Source organism: Sander vitreus, chromosome 1, assembly GCF_031162955.1.
Source record: "Sander vitreus isolate 19-12246 chromosome 1, sanVit1, whole genome shotgun sequence".
Lineage (NCBI taxonomy): Eukaryota > Metazoa > Chordata > Actinopteri > Perciformes > Percidae > Sander > Sander vitreus.
The window spans coordinates 31,868,146-31,885,605 of record NC_135855.1 but is presented as its reverse complement, the minus strand read 5'-3'; the positions used below and the strand labels follow the sequence as shown (position 1 = coordinate 31,885,605).

The 17,460-nt window shown below is 37.4% G+C and overlaps 2 protein-coding genes across 3 annotated transcripts in view; one reads left to right on the top strand and one right to left on the bottom strand.

Annotated features, from left to right (window-relative positions):
- The first annotated feature begins 743 nt into the window (after positions 1-743).
- On the top strand, positions 744-16,263 carry rec114 (REC114 meiotic recombination protein). Its single transcript, XM_078258054.1, has 6 exons — positions 744-821; positions 2,808-2,897; positions 13,255-13,338; positions 13,665-13,838; positions 14,933-15,007; positions 15,244-16,263. The coding sequence occupies exons 1-6, from the start codon at positions 744-746 to the stop codon at positions 15,406-15,408; spliced, it is 666 nt and encodes a 221-aa protein (XP_078114180.1). The 3' UTR covers positions 15,409-16,263.
- Positions 16,264-16,318: 55 nt separating this feature from the next.
- LOC144519492 (neuroplastin-like) overlaps positions 16,319-17,460 on the bottom strand; it is a 35,652-nt gene continuing 34,510 nt past the window's right edge. For both annotated transcript variants that reach the window (XM_078252652.1, XM_078252663.1), the window contains 3 exons: positions 17,036-17,057; positions 16,845-16,918; positions 16,319-16,752 (listed from right to left, as the gene is read on the bottom strand). In XM_078252652.1, the coding sequence (XP_078108778.1) occupies positions 16,858-16,918; positions 17,036-17,057 (83 nt within the window). In that variant the 3' untranslated portion in view covers positions 16,319-16,752; positions 16,845-16,857. The remainder of the gene's footprint in view (positions 16,753-16,844; positions 16,919-17,035; positions 17,058-17,460) is intronic.

The following is a 17,460-nucleotide window of genomic DNA, read 5'->3' as shown; positions in this document are numbered from 1 at the left end:
TTCCTGCAAATATTTAGTTTGTTTCCTTGTCATTTCTGCAGGCGATCTAATTCCATGGCTCAATGTATTCACAATTCTGTAATATCAACAGTAATGATTTGTAATGACCATTAACATCACCATAATTTTGCTCTAAAATAATTTAACATTTACCACCTGTAGGCTATATGTGAAAAAGGAAGCACCTTCATTGTCAGTGACAGGTAGCCTGAATTCTTAGTGTTAGTGCCATTCATTCACAATGCCCAAAGTAGGGTCGTAATGTCATTTTGGTTCTATGGATCGATTTTATAATATAATACAATACAGACATTGTGCATAATATGCTTGTACTGTCAAATGTATTTCAAAAGGGTGTGTGCATTCTACGCACATAAAAGTACCTATAAAGTCCTAGGCCTACATACTGTATTAACTTCAACAGTATTTGTATAGCCTACTTCCCTGTAAACAAAATATAGTCTATTTGCTCATTTTTGTTTAGCCAATAATTAACAAATAGTTAAAATAGAGAACAAAGACATGCAGTCTGTCTCCCGTCTGTCTATCCATCGATCTATCAATCGATTGCTTGGTAAGGAATATAATCATTTTGTATGCATTTCCTGGGTAGTCTAAAACAATCGTGTGCTCGCGCCGCGCGCCAACACGCAACCTGGCTAGCTAGTCTACTTACACTGTTTGTTTGCACGGCAGATGTTGGTTAGCCATAAAAATATTAACAAAGAATTAACTTACTGGAAATGGCCACCAGTCAGACATGGAGGTTAAAACGCTATGGGCGTTTCGTTCCAGACTCTACAGGAGGAAAACCTTGGAAGGTAACTTAACTGACATTTACTGACAAGTTATTAAACTGCATCATGCTAGCTAGCTAAGATTAGCTAACGTTAGTTTTCCTAAGCTACCGTTAGCGTCTCGTTGCATAGTCTTGACATTAGCTGCCCTTACTCCCAATCAACTATAGTTTGGCCGTTACCCTGTATTGACATATTATAACATAATTGTGTGCACACATATGAATTCAGACTCACTTTATATATTGTTAATAACTTTGGACTAAAACTTACCTGCTACCTGCACGCCCAGTGTGTATCTCTGATGTGTCAGTAACGTTTCCCCAGTCACAGCTAGAGCTAAGGTTTTTGTGTGTTTGTAATTTGCTGAAATCATGAACTGCTGGTGTCATTTCAAAAACCCAGAAGATTGTTTAACAATCTAACCGCTGTTTTAAATGTATTTTAATCATCCTCTTTACCTCTAAACAAAATGTTCTGTCTGCTGCACAATACAAATGCTTTTAACTAGTTGTCTTTCTAAGATTGTAGCCCAACGTGACACATATCATTGTACACTGTATAACAAAAACAAGTTATTATTTATTATTATTATGGTGTGCGCATCTAGCTATGTAAAACAATGTATTTACCCATTTATACAGGCTCATGATGCTTTTTATTGTTCTTGTCTTGTAATGCCCAATGCAGTGATACTGTAAAGGGCATGCAGGATATGAAAGACTTGGGTGAACTCTACTAAAGTCTGTTGATAAATATTGTTTTTCAAATAATTAGCCTAATTTTTAGCCTTAAATTATTTAATTTAAAAGATGTCTCTAATTAATACTGCAAATGATCTCTGGTTGAGATGTAAAGTGAGCAAATATACGTTTTACCATTTGGATGTACAAGTAGCTATTTTTTCCTCAATTTCTTGCGTAATGAGTTAATGATTAAGTGTTTAAAATATCAAAAATAGGGAAACCATCCCCACCATGTTGTCAGAGCTCAAATTGAAGACCTGGAAATGTTTATTTTGCCCGGGCAAGAGTAAGACAACTAAATGTGATAGTAGTACTTATTGTAAGTTGCTTTGGATAAAAGCATTTGCTAAATGAATAATGTAAAGCTATTTTTTTTTACACGAACACATACATAAATAAAATGTCTAAATTATCAAAGATTATAAATCTGTGTCCACACCCTACTATAATTGACTAGTGAACTTGTTTACTGTTTAATACAGTGGATACAACAATCATTTGGCAACTACTGTGTGAGAGTTGTGAAGGTCTGTATTGCCTGCTAATGTCACACATCATCAGGTGTTCAAATTTTTACAGTTGGCAAACTTTATTATTTATTAATTTCTCATTTCTCATATTGATTTTTCAGCTGTGAGCTGGGAATACAGACATTTGGGTATGCTGTTGTGTGCTGTAACACATTTAGGAAGTGTTTCTTTTAAGGATTGTGGTTTTGTCTTTCATTAACAGCATCTGACTCTAGATGGCAAGCTGGAGCTGCATGTTAAGCGTGAAGGCAGGGATGGATGGCTGTGAAACTAAAATATATCTGTTATGTAGTATAGGGCTGTGTGACAACTCAGAGCAAAGAACTGAAGTATCTGACTAATTTATATAATAAAAAGTAATTATTCTACACACAAATTCCATTAACATATTCTTTGTAAATCCTAACGATCATTCCCCGAAAGAACCAAGCAGGCCTGTCTTATTTCACGATCCAAATTTTCTTTCAAACTTGCCATTTTGTAGCCTGCTAGCACAAAGCGTTGTTGTTGTTTCCCGTAGCGAAGGGATTTTGAGAACGGCAAACGGCACAAAGAGAGTGGAAGGTGAGGGGCAAAGCCACATCGGATGTCAGGCTTTATCCTGGAAATGTACTTCCATTGATCTAGACTACATTTAACTTAACTTGAAATATATAGCTCCATCATAAGTTGATCAGGAAAACTATTTGCCCACTATACCTTTGCAGCAGCTAAAATTCTCTTCTCTTCACCAGATATTTGAGGCTAATGTCAATAAACCTGAAATTGTCCTCACCATTGTGGAATCTGGATTCTTGCTGGTGATGCAAGGACAGGAAAGCTTGGTAAGAAGACTGTTGCTAGACTTACTGTTTATGTTATCGGTTTTGTTTTCCATGCATTGTCCCTTATGGTATGCACACAACACCTAAAGCCGTATTTTCAAGGTGCTGGTAGATTGTATGTTTAGATCCAGCCTTATGAGTGTGCTCGTTGGGGGCGAGAAGGCCTATTATTTTACCTAAATTGTTTCTTTACAGCTTTTTGAAACTTATGATGTGATTTAATACCACACATTTGATTCACTTCATTGGTGTTTCCAGTTCTATCAATTCACTGTAGAATCTTACTAACTTTCAAATTAATGTTATGTGAATTGTGACTTCTACAGGAAAAATAGAAAGAAACATGGAAGAAAAAAAAACTATTTTGGGTTTCCATATGATATGTATTCTAAAATATTAGTAATTATAGATTAAATTAGATTAAACATTTAAAAGCTATTGGTTCAAAATATCATGAGCATATTCAATGTTTAGTGTAGTCTCCTTCAAGATAGACTTTCAAATTGTTGTAGCAGCTCTGTGGTGTGCATCCATTCATTTTGTTCACATACAGACTTCTAGCTCATTAGTCCCTGACATTTGGACTGTAGCTGGTGTCAGTGCACGAAACACTGTCAAGCATAGGTGTCGCAGTGTACATGTTATTATTAAATAATAATAAGAATTAACAAGCTATATGTTTTTGTAAAGACAGTATACAGTAAGTAGAATTTTTCATTTACACCTTTCACAAAATGGTCAAAGAAAAGGTTTGCCATTCTCTCTGCAGATTTTATCTGCAGAGAGATTATTTATTAGATTTAAATCTGTAACGGAAATCTGCTTTCCAGATAAAAGGCTTCGAAGAAGGCCATGGGAAATATTCTGCTGAAGAGCTTGACATTTCTGCTCAAATCCGATGACATTTGACCGGATTATTGTTATTATTGTTTTGGTTGGGTCACTCCAAATGTTCCGCAGAAGTTTTTGGGTACAGGTTCAAAATAAGCTATTATGGGGGACATTTTCAGGTTCAGGCTAACATAAAGCTAAAACCCACTTCAGGCTTGGTTCAGATTTTGATTTGATTGTATGTGGTCAGGTTCATTCAGTATTCAGTTTCTATTTTATATTTCTTATAGAGCATAAACTTGACATTACTTGTCCTATTCGAACGTTGGTTTGTTGCCAACCTTGGCACAGCAGAGTGACATGTACATCTTAATTCCACAAATAGGCCAATACCAGTTTGGACAATCAGGGCCTTCAGACATAAAAAGTTAACTTTAACAGAAATGTAAGGGAGTACTCAATGTTTCATTAATGGAGTTATGGCAGGTGACACAGCTATCTTGCTGCGCCAGGGTGCCGAGCCAGACAGGTTTGCAGGTCAGACTGCAGAGAGCTTTCACCAAGGATGATAGACTGGTCTATTATAGATTTGGGAATGTATGTTTAGGAACTTTCAATACAGAAAGCTTAGGCCTTTAGGCTGCATAATAATGTCTGAAGGAGACGTTTGGATTTTTCTCAAGTTTGAACATAACTGAAATGTTCTGTATTAGAGAGAATCTATGGGTTACTGAGGAGCTCCTGTGCGCTCCATAAAATAGCAATATTCATGACTTAACAGGCACCACACAATGTAAAGAGACAGTGTGAGTATTTTTTCAACTACTCGCACCTGCAAGTTTGATGACTTTTTTATATTTTTTTATTTCATGTTGGAAAACAAGGAGAGAGCTAGTCTGCCAGAGCTGGCCAATGTGTGGGAGAAGGGGAGGGTTTTCGAGCCAGGTCATGATCTGTCCACCCCGACAGTCACCCAGTCCCGCACACAGACCAGCAAGCTGTGGCGTTATATGGCGGGTTCAACCGAGGCAATGGTTGCGATTGTAGCAGAAGTACATTTTGACAAGAGTATTGCTAAAGAAGTCGAGATTGCGCCCAGCAGGACAACAGACTTTTGCTCTGTGCGCTCCGGTTCTCGTCACTGGGGGCGCGTGCCAGCTGCTAACTGCTTGAGTGACACGTGAGTGCGTGCTCCAAACCACTTTCAATTAATCTTCTACACCCCTGGGCCACTTGTGCAATAAGAAGCTACTCTTTTTATGTCTGTGTCCTAATCAGTTGCATGTTTTCATACAAAAGGAGCTTTACACACAACCTTATCACAGCTGAATATTTCATCACAGGAGTTTAAAAAGGTTATAATTCTCGTTCTTAAAGTAAATTGTAGCACACAGTTTGTCACCAGGTCAAAAGCCAATCATGTGTTTCCCTAATTTAAATAACCCACAGAAAACAAGCTTATCCCCAAAGTTTGCCTTGAAATGATTACACATTTACTTATATGTTTATTTCCACAATTACAATAACGTTTTCCAGCAATATATGTTTTGCACTGAAACCAGATACACTTATGTGAGCATACTATTACTAAAGTACTAAGCATAATAGTGCTATGGATGTGGAATGATGGTGCTACAGTAAAGAAGAGCACATACACTGTAATAAGTGCTACAGCAGGGTTCTCAAGTTTTGAAGACAGGCAAGAGTGACATTCTATGCACCTATTTCTACCTTTTTCTGAATCAATTTATGCTGGAAATATCTTTATGTAAAGGGAAACATAGATTATAATCCAAATATAAAAACATAATGGAATATATTGCAATAAGGCTCTCAGGCATTCTGTATTGCTTTTATCTATTTATTCTCCTGTAGATCGACTTTTCTAATTATATCTGAGTCACCACACATGTAGCCTAGGCATCATTTACTCTTCCCTTCTCTTTTGTATCTTTTGTTGAGGAAGTAACCTCCTTGAATGTGCATATGACAATTATTCACCTCAATGATACATTAATTCATTTTAATTTATTAATAAACCCCTGGACTGTAATATTGTTAAGTTTGAGCAAGATTTCTGTATGTTCAAAACTTTGTGCACATTCAAAATATATCTGTGTTCTCTGAGATTTGGAGGAGTCGTGATATTTTGAGAAAAATGAAGTTATAATAGTCACTATATTTCAGAAAATAATCTACCTGCACCATAGTCTGCTGTGCGTTACGTGATTGCTCTGCTGATTTCAGACCGTCTGACAGACACAGAGCCCCGTTTGAGACTCTGGATTAAGAATGAGCGAACGTTTAGGGAAGTCTGTACGCTGCTCTATGCCTTTTTTTTCATTGGTTGTTGCGTTAAATCTTACCCAGATACAATAGTGCTATTTTCTGATTGGCTATTGTGTAGCCCCTTTCTTTTTTTTGATTGGCTGATAAGTGGACGGCTCAACTAAGAATTCCAGGAGAGACGCGCTTGATTCCTGCCGGATCCGTAGTGAGAGCGGCGCGCCAGAGAAATTGTGGGCGTTGTGGCATATTAAATATATTATGAATAGTTTTTTTTTTAAATTATAAATAGAGAAATACAATGTGTGGCGGGAGTGCGTGACAAAAGACCGAAATGAGTGACTGTCACGCTCAATGCGTGACACTTGAGAGCCCTGCTACACCCACCATGTAGGTTTAATATGTTTTAAATAATTAATTGTGATTTACTTTATTTTATCTGTTTTATCTTAAAAACTATCAATATACCTTGCCTTTACTTACAGTGTGTCAGTACACACACAACAATATATTTTAAATAAAACTATTTCAGTTTATTTGAGTAGTTATTACTATGTGATTATTGTGTACATGAAGTGTTATAAAAGTGAGCTCACATACACAATCTATGTGAGTAGTTATGTCTGTGATTGCTGTATTACACGAAGGTTATACAAAACAAGTAGTCATCACTTTCCCCCTGATGTCTGAAGTCTGTTTGATCGGGGCGGACACGTGGGCAACAGGTATCAGCAGCTTGCTTGAAAACTTCAAACCCTTGGCGCTGCAGAACTGAACGGATGCTGGTTAAAACGGTAAGTTAAGCAATTTTAGCCAAATTATTGCTGAACGATTGGTGAATTTGTGCTAAACCAATTATTCTAGAGGTCCTCTTCGGCAGTAAACGTTATCTAAATCGTATTAACTGACCTGGATGCATTGCAAGCTAGCTGTTCGTTAGCTAGCTGCCCGGTGGTCCTGTAAGCTACCTCGGCAGTCGGGGCTGTTACCGTGTTTATAACGCATCCTAACGCTAACTGAAAACAGACACCCGAAGCGAAGAGATTCAATGTAGGCTAAGCCAAGCAGATTTAATTGATATTCAATTAAGACAGGCTACAGACAAGCTAGCTAATCTAGGCCTTTGCTAACGTTACCACGTTTCAGCCGTGAATTTTATCGACTCGTGGTCTACATTGTATCCGCCACCTCGCTTCATTTATTTAGCAGTAACGTGGTATGTTGCAGTAACGTTAACGTTACACGACATTAGAAGCATAAATGGTTTGATAAAACCCCCCAGACAAAAGAGGCTAACGCGAGGTAATTACAACTAACGTTAAACAGAGATGTAATTGTTGAAGTTCAAGCTTTGTTTACCATTTCCACACGGAAACGAAGCCGCTAACATTAATAACAAAATGCACAAAGTGCAACATAAAAACGGACATCACACAAAGGAAAAAATAAGAGTGAAAAAAGAGAGAAAAGTAGGCTACATTACAAACAAACAAATCAGTATATACTGTGATAAAATCTCGCAATGTAGGGTGTTTTGGAAGACACACTGAGTATGAACTGAATATACATAAATAATGTACAAATTAATTATAAATACCATGATAATGTTGATGCCTGTTATAGTAGGCTATGCAGTTGAACAAAGCAGAATAAAAAACGATTTTCTCACAGTGGGGAGTTTTTGGCAGCTATCATTATGAGCAATGTAACACATGTTAATAATTAAACTATAAATACAAATTATCCAGTACAACTAAATTATGAAAAAATATGGGAATGACAATAATATACATTGGCTAATTGAGGAACTCAGTGGTAGTTATAAGGAAGGGTGTTTTGATATAGTGTCCCAATCCTTGTGAAATTCATAGATTGCCTTAAACACTCCAACAGGCCCTCATTTCCTTATCTTATTGAGGTCTACGATGCAGTGTCTTTTTGGAGACTTGCTAAAGTAAATCCACTGAATATCTTCAGTGATTATCAATTTTTCCTTGTTAAACTATTAAAGTGAAGTCATTACATTTACCACTAACATTACTGCAACAAGGCTTGGTTGAATACTTAATTTTGATTGGTCAATCACTTCATTCTGTGATCTGGTATTTCTATATAACAGAACATTACCATGTATAACAGATCGTTGCCATGGAGTTCTGATTATTGAAGGGCTGACTGTTTTTTAAACAAATACAATCATTTTTTTTAAAGGGGTGATTAAGTGATTATATAGGGTATTTTACACTGTTCCTTAAGGTCTCCTAATAGGGGATGTAACATTGGTTGGGCTGAAAATTGCCCGAATGCTATTTTATTAGGCCCTTAACTACCCTGTGAATATGGCTCTATTTGGAACAAGAGCTTTTCTTCCAAATATGGTATGCTCGTGAATATTTAGATGAGCTGCACAGACAGCAGGTCTCATATTTCAGACACTGCAAAGTTATACATTGTTTGTCGGGCTATTTCATTATTAAATTCACTTCTGAGACTTTTTTAAGCGAGAAATCAACTATATAAAGCTCAAATATGGGCCGTTTTACGAAAATTGATAGCTAATTTCATGCATTTTTGTGAACATTAGGGATTTCGTTAGCTGCTACTGTCCCTTCAATCCTATGGGTAAAGATCGCGGCTAGCTGCAGGCCCTGGAGCTCCATCAGGGCCTCGGCATTTTGTTGTCCAGTAACCCAGAAACAGTGACTTTGCGCGGGTGTGGAGCACCGCGGGCTTTTCTTCGTGACGGAGATCCAGCTAGCTCACAGCGAGCCGGAGTCTATGAAGTAGGATACGCCGGGCGGCGAGGCAGCACCGGCTGCTGTCACGTAGCCTGCTGAGCTCCTGCTGAACTGCGACGCACAGTCGGACAAAATGTGCAATTAGCCATCAATTTTCGTAAAACAGCCCATATTTGACCTCTACATAGTTGATTTCTCGCATAAAAAAGTCTCAGAAGTGAATTTAGTGATAAAATAGCAGATTAACAATGTATACAATTTCTGAGATCTACGCGACCTATTCAGAAGACTAAGCTGACCTCAGATCAGTGGTGTAGCCTATGTAAATGTTTGGACGTGACAAAGAAAGAGACTAGAGCCAAATGAGGAGGAGCCGCCGAGTTGACGTCAACTAGGCTGCTCGTTGAGATTTGCCCGTTTTCAGAGGCAGTTTCAAATTGTGAGATTTGCAGAGGAAAGAGGTGTCAATGGGATTTTGAGGTTCTATGTATGTCCTAGTTACCCACTAAACTGTCATTATTCAACTATGACAAGATAAAATCGGTTTTGCATTCAATCACCCCTTTAAATCAACAGAGCATTAGTTAGCTCCATTGTTAGCTCATCAGTGTGACCTTGCTTCCTCCAGAGAGTCATGCTCATCAGTGGTAAAGTTAACCATCCCGACCGAGTAACTTTTATAAGTAGCCCTATTATAAGCTGTGGAATAAGCGGAATAATGTAGAGCGGGCCTGTTATTATCTCATTACCTGTTTCTCTAACCAAACTCCTAATTTTTTTGTCTCCACCTGTAGAGTTGTGATGAGACCGAGGTGTACGCCCAGCGGTTGCACAATGAACGTTGACATGTGCCATCAGCCCAATGCCATTGGCATTGTCATCGAAGGACATCCAGTGGTCAGAGGTCTTTACAACTTGTCACAAGCATGCTGCCTACTGTTTGGACTTACTTATTTCCTGGATATGAAATATCCACCAACACATTTGAGATGTACCAAAGGCTCTTTGTTGCAATAGACCCTATGCGCCCTAATCCATCAGCTAAATACCCAAATCTCCTCAACACAGTGTTTCCTCTATGTTGATAGCATAGTGGCGGTCCGCCACGGTAAAATGTCCAGCACCACGGTATCAGAAATAGGGCAGACGCACAACAGGGTTTCCGCTATGTACACCGCGCACCACCGCTCCTTCAGCTGTTTATGAAAAGTCATAAAGTCGTAGCGCCGTCTGCTCTACTGAACTCAAGCAGCTGTCATCCGCTCTCTCTCCCCCTAGGGTGAGCAGAGCAACTGGAACAGTGACAGGACGTCATCACTCGTGAAGTTATGGCAACCAAGTAAACAACAGGCCAGGGCGAGTACTAGCTACTTCACTCAATAAGTGATAAACAGCGACATGAAATCCGCACACACGCCCGTGAAATATAACAGCTACAGTTTATTGGAAAATAGCATTGTGGACACTGAAGTCGATGAATTTACTGTTTACCAGACCCCAGATGAGACAAGAAGCTAACGTTAGCTACGCTGCTGTGACGGCCCCTCTGACTCGCCGCTGCAGGAGTCTGTGTGTATTCCTCCGACACGCTGTAGTAACGTTACTGATTTAAAACCGTTTTCCAGGTTAGTGGGGGTGCATACCGCTCAAAACCAACATGAAAAATGTAGCTAGTAATGTTCACTCAGTGTTTTGTTTTGTTGTTAAACTGTGTGTAAAATGAGCGGTGACGTTAAATCACCGTACGGTACCGTCTATTTTCTGGATGGTTTCAAGGTAACGGTCGGTAGCTTACATTAGCAGATAAGCCCGTACTGCAACAAGTTGTCTTAGATGACTTCTTGTCATTATCTCACCTTAGTAGGTGAGACTACACATACTGTTGTATTATAGCATAATGTGAAATGTTCAGGGTGATATATTGTCTGAATTTAACATTCAACTTGTTCTATTTCATATTATTTAGTTTATACTATTTACATTTAAATCTCTTCACCAAAACTCAATGGCAAAGTCAGAATATTTCTTTTCAGTCATATCATTGTTGTGCCTTTAAACTAAATTGGCAGGTAACTGTTCAGTTTGTCGTGCTACATGATGAAAACACTTTTGGCAAGTTACTCAGGTAATGGAATTTCAGTTGGCATTTGTGTTCATTCTAATGTGCCTTAAAGGAACACGCCGACTTATTGGGACTTTAGCTTATTCACCATAACCCCCAGAGTTAGATAAGTCCATACATACCCTTCTCATCTCTGTGCGTGCTCCGAATAAGTGACAAAATAACGCCAACATGTTCCTATTTACATGTTGTGATTTGTATAGTCACAGCGTGTACAAATAACAAGGTCACATGAGACACAGCCATCTTCTAACCGTATATAAACTAGGAACTATATTCTCAGAAAGGCGAAGCACTGCTACTTGGGCGGAGTGATTTGCTTGCAGCACCTGAGAAGCACCAGACAGAGAGTAGAAATGCTTCACTTTTCTGAGACTATAGTTCCCAGTTTATATGCGGTTAGAAGATGGCTGTGTCTCATGTGACCTTGTTATTTGTACACGCTGTGACTATACAAATCACAACATCTAAATAGGAACATGTTGGCGTTATTTTGTCACTTATTCGGAGCAGTAGGCTAGTTGGAACCGATACCTTCAGGATCTGTGCTAGCCTAAGCTACCGGTGGAGCCGTCGGAAAGAGTTACAACACACATGGAGATGAGAAGGGTATGTATGGACTTATCTAACTCTGGGGATTACGGTGAATAAGATAAAGTCCCAATAAGTCGGCATGTTCCTTTGAAAACTGACTGAATGAAAACTGACTTAACTGTTTACCAGTCAATACCTCATGAAGTAGATACACATACTGTGTGTAGTAATTCAGCAGTTCTTAAAAATGTTTTAAAAATTGTTATTGCAATTTTAATGTGATGTTGTGTCTCACAATTACCTTTTATTGCGGGTAATGTTTACATACACTACCGGTCAAAAGTTTGGGGTCACTTACAAATTTCCATTCCACTCCATTATAGACAGAATACCAGTTTTTTTTAACCAGGGCAGCAGTTTTCAGATTACATTATGTGCTTACATAACTGCAGAAGGGTTCTTCAGTGTTTTCTCAGTTAGCCTTTTAAAATGATATCAGATTAGTAAACAGAATGGGCCTTTGTAACATTGGATTTATGATTGCTGATAATGGGCAGGGTAGATATTGGATTAAAGATCAGCCACTTCTTTCTACAACAGTCGAGAACCCTTTTGCAATTATGTAAGCACATAATGTAATCTGAAAAAACAATGCAACTGATCTCAGCTGGTATTCTGTCTGTAATGGAGTGGAATGGAAACTTCTAAGTGACCCCAAACTTTTGACCGGTAGTGTATACTGTATGGCCTGTTTTGTAATAGTACTAGTAGTAAATAGTACTGTTAGAATTAAAACTTTTGAAACAATGTTTTTTTTAGAGCTAAATAAATTTTATAATCTTAAATCTGTCTTTCCATGTTGTTCTTCTTAATATGACATTCTTATTGATGAGAGAGGATCTAACAATCAAAACTTAGTGTTTGGGATATAGATATGCATTTTTATAGCTGTTAATGCAGCATCATTGATTTACCGGAGGATGTAGCCTGGCTCAGTGTAGTGGAGTTCATTCACACGTGTGATTAAGTTAATTTTACTTATAAAATTGACTTAATGCAACTTCAATTATAGGTTGCTACAAGTAATCCATACTCATTTTAATTGTGTTTAATATAATGTACAAGTGAGTTACATTTACTAAGAAAACTAACTAAATAATATCAGTAATATTAATTAACTAAACTTGATTTTTCTGGGTTCACGTTAAGTATTGTTACAGTGTTCATGCTACTTAAAAAAGCTTTGAAGTAAACAAAACACAAAATGCCCAATGAAAACTCTTACCTCACTTATTATAAGTAAAACAAAGGTATTACTGTATAGTACTCACTGCTGCAGTGCCATTGTTCAGATGAAAAACCCTGTTGATAGATATACATTGTTATTTTCAAAGACAAAACACAAATGTATTTGTAAAGCATATTTAACAAAATAGGCTGGTCACAATATTAGGCTGTACATCTGCTTGTTTGATTCCATGTGTGGTAACGCTTATAAAAAGCTGAGGCTCAAGAGGTTAATGAGTAAATAGAGACCCCTGCAGACAGTTTTAGGTAAGTATTTTTTTCTAGTCAGCTTGATAAAAGTATAATACTCTTTTATGTCAATTAATTTCATCCAGTAATCCAATAATAATAATAATAATCATAATCCAAACAATCCAATAATTTTTATAAGTGTATAAGTGGAAATCAAGCTGCTTTTACCTTGAGTATGTACAATTTTACATTCTTAAAAATCACCAATTTTTTTATTATGTTATCCATGAGTTAGTACAGCTTACGGGGAAAAAAAATATTTCCTGTCCTAGCAGCTGAAGACATTTATTCTCTTGTCTTTTCTCAGGATACAGTCCCTTTGCTCATGGGATCCGATCTTCTCAAAGTACACCAGAAATCTGATAACCTTATGTTTCGATTTTCTGTGAAGGTGAGTCGTGAGGTCCATTGCAATTCCACAATGGGTAGTATTTTCATGGTCTGTCCTAGTACCTTAATTGCCTTGCAATATCAGGATCATTCCATTTATTACACTACAACAAATTAAAATAATAGGTTTGGTTTGTTTAATACTGTTTATTTAGGTGCTGTGATGAACGGCCTCCTCATACTGAAATTATTACCCAGATAACTTGTAAAACATTTTGAATGCAATGAGATAATGATTTAGCAAAAGCAACATACAAATCACAGTTTTATTATTGGCACAGTTTAGACTGACAAATACCGCTTGAATGTATTTGTGGATTTCTGCAGGGAGAGAGCCGCATGATGAGGATGCAGTTTGATGGACGTAGCAGGGAACAGGCTATAAAGGAGTGTTCAACTGCTGTGGAAAAACTGATGGAGTACATGCCTGTCACCAATCAGGAGGACGCCCAATTGCCTCCTAATCAGTCCCCTGCTGAGGTCTCTGCAGCAGTGATACAGGTTGCCCACTTTACAATTTAGTAGCACTGACGCCCAGATCATTTGTTGTGACGTTTAAAATGTGTTGCCCATAGAAATCCCCAAAATAGAGGACTTGAAGCTGAGGGTCTAGTTTGAAGCTGTATCAAAGAGCTACTGCTTTTTTCTTCCTGGCATAGTCTTTGTATGGTAGAAATCAGGCACTGGTTGATCTCCTATGTCACTGTACAGTATTTTGTAAATAAAAAAATAAAAAAGTATTTCAGCGTAAGTTAAAGTGCCATAATTGCAGTTTATATTCAATACCGATTGCTTAATCAACAGTATTGTGCTACGATGCTGTGGTCAACTTCATCAGCAGTGGCCATTATCCTCACTAGATGGTGCTATCTACAATACTGTCTTATTATCAGAGGTGACAGTACAGCTACAGCAGGTGGACTGAGATAGTATATACTGTACATGACTCATTTAGCCAATCACAATACAATATATGGTGTAGAATACAGTGTATCCTACCCCAAACACAAATGCACAGACAGGAATGCAGAACAATATTCAAGTAAATTCAAGCATCAAAGTGGCATCCCATTTATGCCAGAATTTTTTTTTTTATATTGCCTCTAACAGTCAAATAGTTTTTTGCTGTTGATTATTAAAACAAAAATGTTTGTCCCAAAACTAGAAACCAACAACAAACATACAAGATGCTATCAAAGCATTTAACCAGTTGAGGTTTACACTCTAAAAATGACACACTATAGAGATAAGATCGTTGGTGCTATATAATACAATGCTGCTTCATTTCGGTAGCAGCCTTTTATTAAAAAAACTTTAAAACACTCAGAGCATACGGTTAATTACTGGTCAATTTGGAATAAAAGCCATCTGGCTTTGAACATTTAACATGAAGGTCAGAGAAAGGGATGGACTCTGCCATTGGTTTGAATGTGACCTTTAGTGAAGAGACAAACTGAAGGAGTTCACAGTTAAGATCAAAGGGCTTTGAGGGGTGGATATGTGTCAATTAGTAATGAAGCCATTGATTGGCCTCTTAACTCTGTGGAGTCTTGCTGTGTTCGTCAAATCTTTTTTCTTCTTTTGTGTGTCAGCAGACTTGGCAGGGAAAGGCCATGGAAGTTGAGCCTGAAGTTGTCCAAGGATCATTGTCCATCAAGCATCTTAGCCAGGTAGTGATTGTTAAGTTAAAAGTTAGCGCTAACAACTAGCAAAGTGTAACATCCACTGTGCAACATATTAATTGTCATTTTGTGTTAAATTAAACATGTTAAACAAAGGAGCAAAATGTTTTCATCGATTTTCATGAGGCACAGGTTGCTCAGTTCATTTACTTCCTTAAATTATGAGATTTAACAATAGGTTTCTCAGTCATTTGTTGTTATTGCATTTGTTGGACCTTCCACAGCACATGTTGGGAGAGACTGCTTTAACTCTGCCTCAAGTATATCGCCACAGTTCTTTGGCACAAGGTGACTTGGAGCCCATCCTGCGTGTTTGTCTGCTGGATCCCAGCTTTCCTGCATATGTGGAGAAGGTGGAGGGGGAGCTGAGGAAACTGCTTCAAGAGTGAAGAATATAAAGAACAGCTGATGGCAGAAAGGTCAAGTCAGTGCAATGTGTTTTTTTGTATATAGTTTGTGTGGGCAGTGCCTGTTGGTGGTGAAGTGTTTCTTGCTGTGCTGCTGATGTTGTTTGAAATGTAACACATTGGTTGGTATTGTATATGGCCTGAATAGGTTGCATTGAATGATATTGAATATAAGGAAGAACTTGCAAAACCCCCAAAAATAATTCATTTTTCAATTTTTTATTCAGAAAAAAAATATTGGTCTCACTCATATATTTAATCGTGGCTATATACTCTGGTCCCTCTGTTCCGACCTTAATGCAGGCCCATTTCCACTGCAACACACATGGATACATTGTATTGAATGAGGAGTCATGCAGCTACAGCAGTGAATTTTGCTATACCAGCTCCCACGATATTAAAGCTTCACTGAGTAAAACAAACTGCCCCCCCACCCATATATCTATTTAAGAATACATATTGCATAGGATTATAGCCATGCTATACAGTTAAAGAGAGAAAAAAATACAAAATAAAAATCAATTGATGAAATTGGGAAATATAAAAAAAATATTTTTTTTTTTACAGATTTCCTATCATTTGAACACTCATACTTCAACATATACAAGACACCTAAGTTACTCTGGAAAGAAAAAAATAATACACATCATTTTTGTTTAGATAGTTAAACATACAGTAGTCATTTTCTGTAATCACTCTCAATTAAATTTAAATACTGTCAGTCATTGAAGCCATTGCTTCACAATAAAAGTTCTGTTAAAAGTGGACTCATTGTCACAAAATCAAAGTTAAATGACCATGATATGCTGTACAAATTTTCAAGAATAAAACTAACTAACTAACTATATATATATATATATATATATATATATATATATATATATATATATATATATTATAAGGATTACTCCATAAAAAACAGGTCATTTTAGATGCAAAAAAAGCCACACGGGGGATAACAACAGAAAATGTCTATTCTGAGTATCCTATTGCGTAATTATCTTGCATGCATTGTACATGATATGTAATACAAAAGGGATCACCTCATTTGAGGATATGATAAAATGAATAAAGGAGACATCAATAGCACATTAAAAATGTGTACACCTTTGTGGTGGTTTTAGTCATTATTCGTCATCCTGAAATCTCCACGTCAGACTGAATAAGGCATGCTTAAGACAGCCATTATGTTCTTTTTGTTGCCAGTGTTATGCTGATATTGTTTCTCATAAAATGAGACAAGATATGCCTTTTTCAAAACTGCCCGGAGCTGTATCCATCTCTGAAACCTTCATGTAGTCAAAAAATGCAGTTTAGCCATCTCATCTGTGAAGAGAAAATCAAGAGAAGGCGTGACTATGGATAATCCTCACAGTGTGTTCTATATTTAGCCCCCATCCCCTACACGAGTGTCTTACTTGAGTAAATTACTTATTTTGTATTCCTCTGGCGAATGTTTTTGTCCTTGTGGTTGTTTGTTGAATTTGTTTTCCTAGGAAAAAAGGAGTTATGATTTAGTGACCTACAGGTTATAGCAATTCAAATCACAGTAGCCAGTATTTCTGTATGAATTATGAATGTGCAGCAGTAAGAATATGTATTTACTTACATTGGTCCAACTGGTTCATCATCTTTGACGCAGGAAGAGAACAGGACAAAAAAACAGAACAAATAAGTCAAATATGAGATAAAGATAAAAGCAGAATATCCGTGTTGCATGTTTAAGCACATTTACTGCAAATAATATGTACTTTGCGGACCGTTGTCACAATTTTCCTTTATTTGGTGTGAAAATCAACTTTCAGAAATCCAAATCCATCAGTGAACATACATATTGTCGGATGATGCAGCTGAAAGCACAGATTGCTTTGAATACTTTAATACTGGTGTGGCAGAGTCGTGCACTGGTGGGAAGCGCTGACATCACAGACATGGGAGTCAGCTGCTGAACAGCTTTGTATGCACAAGCCGCGAGTCTGATTAACAGACTCAGAAGGAACGCACTAAGCATACACAGAATTTAGTTGCGTCTTG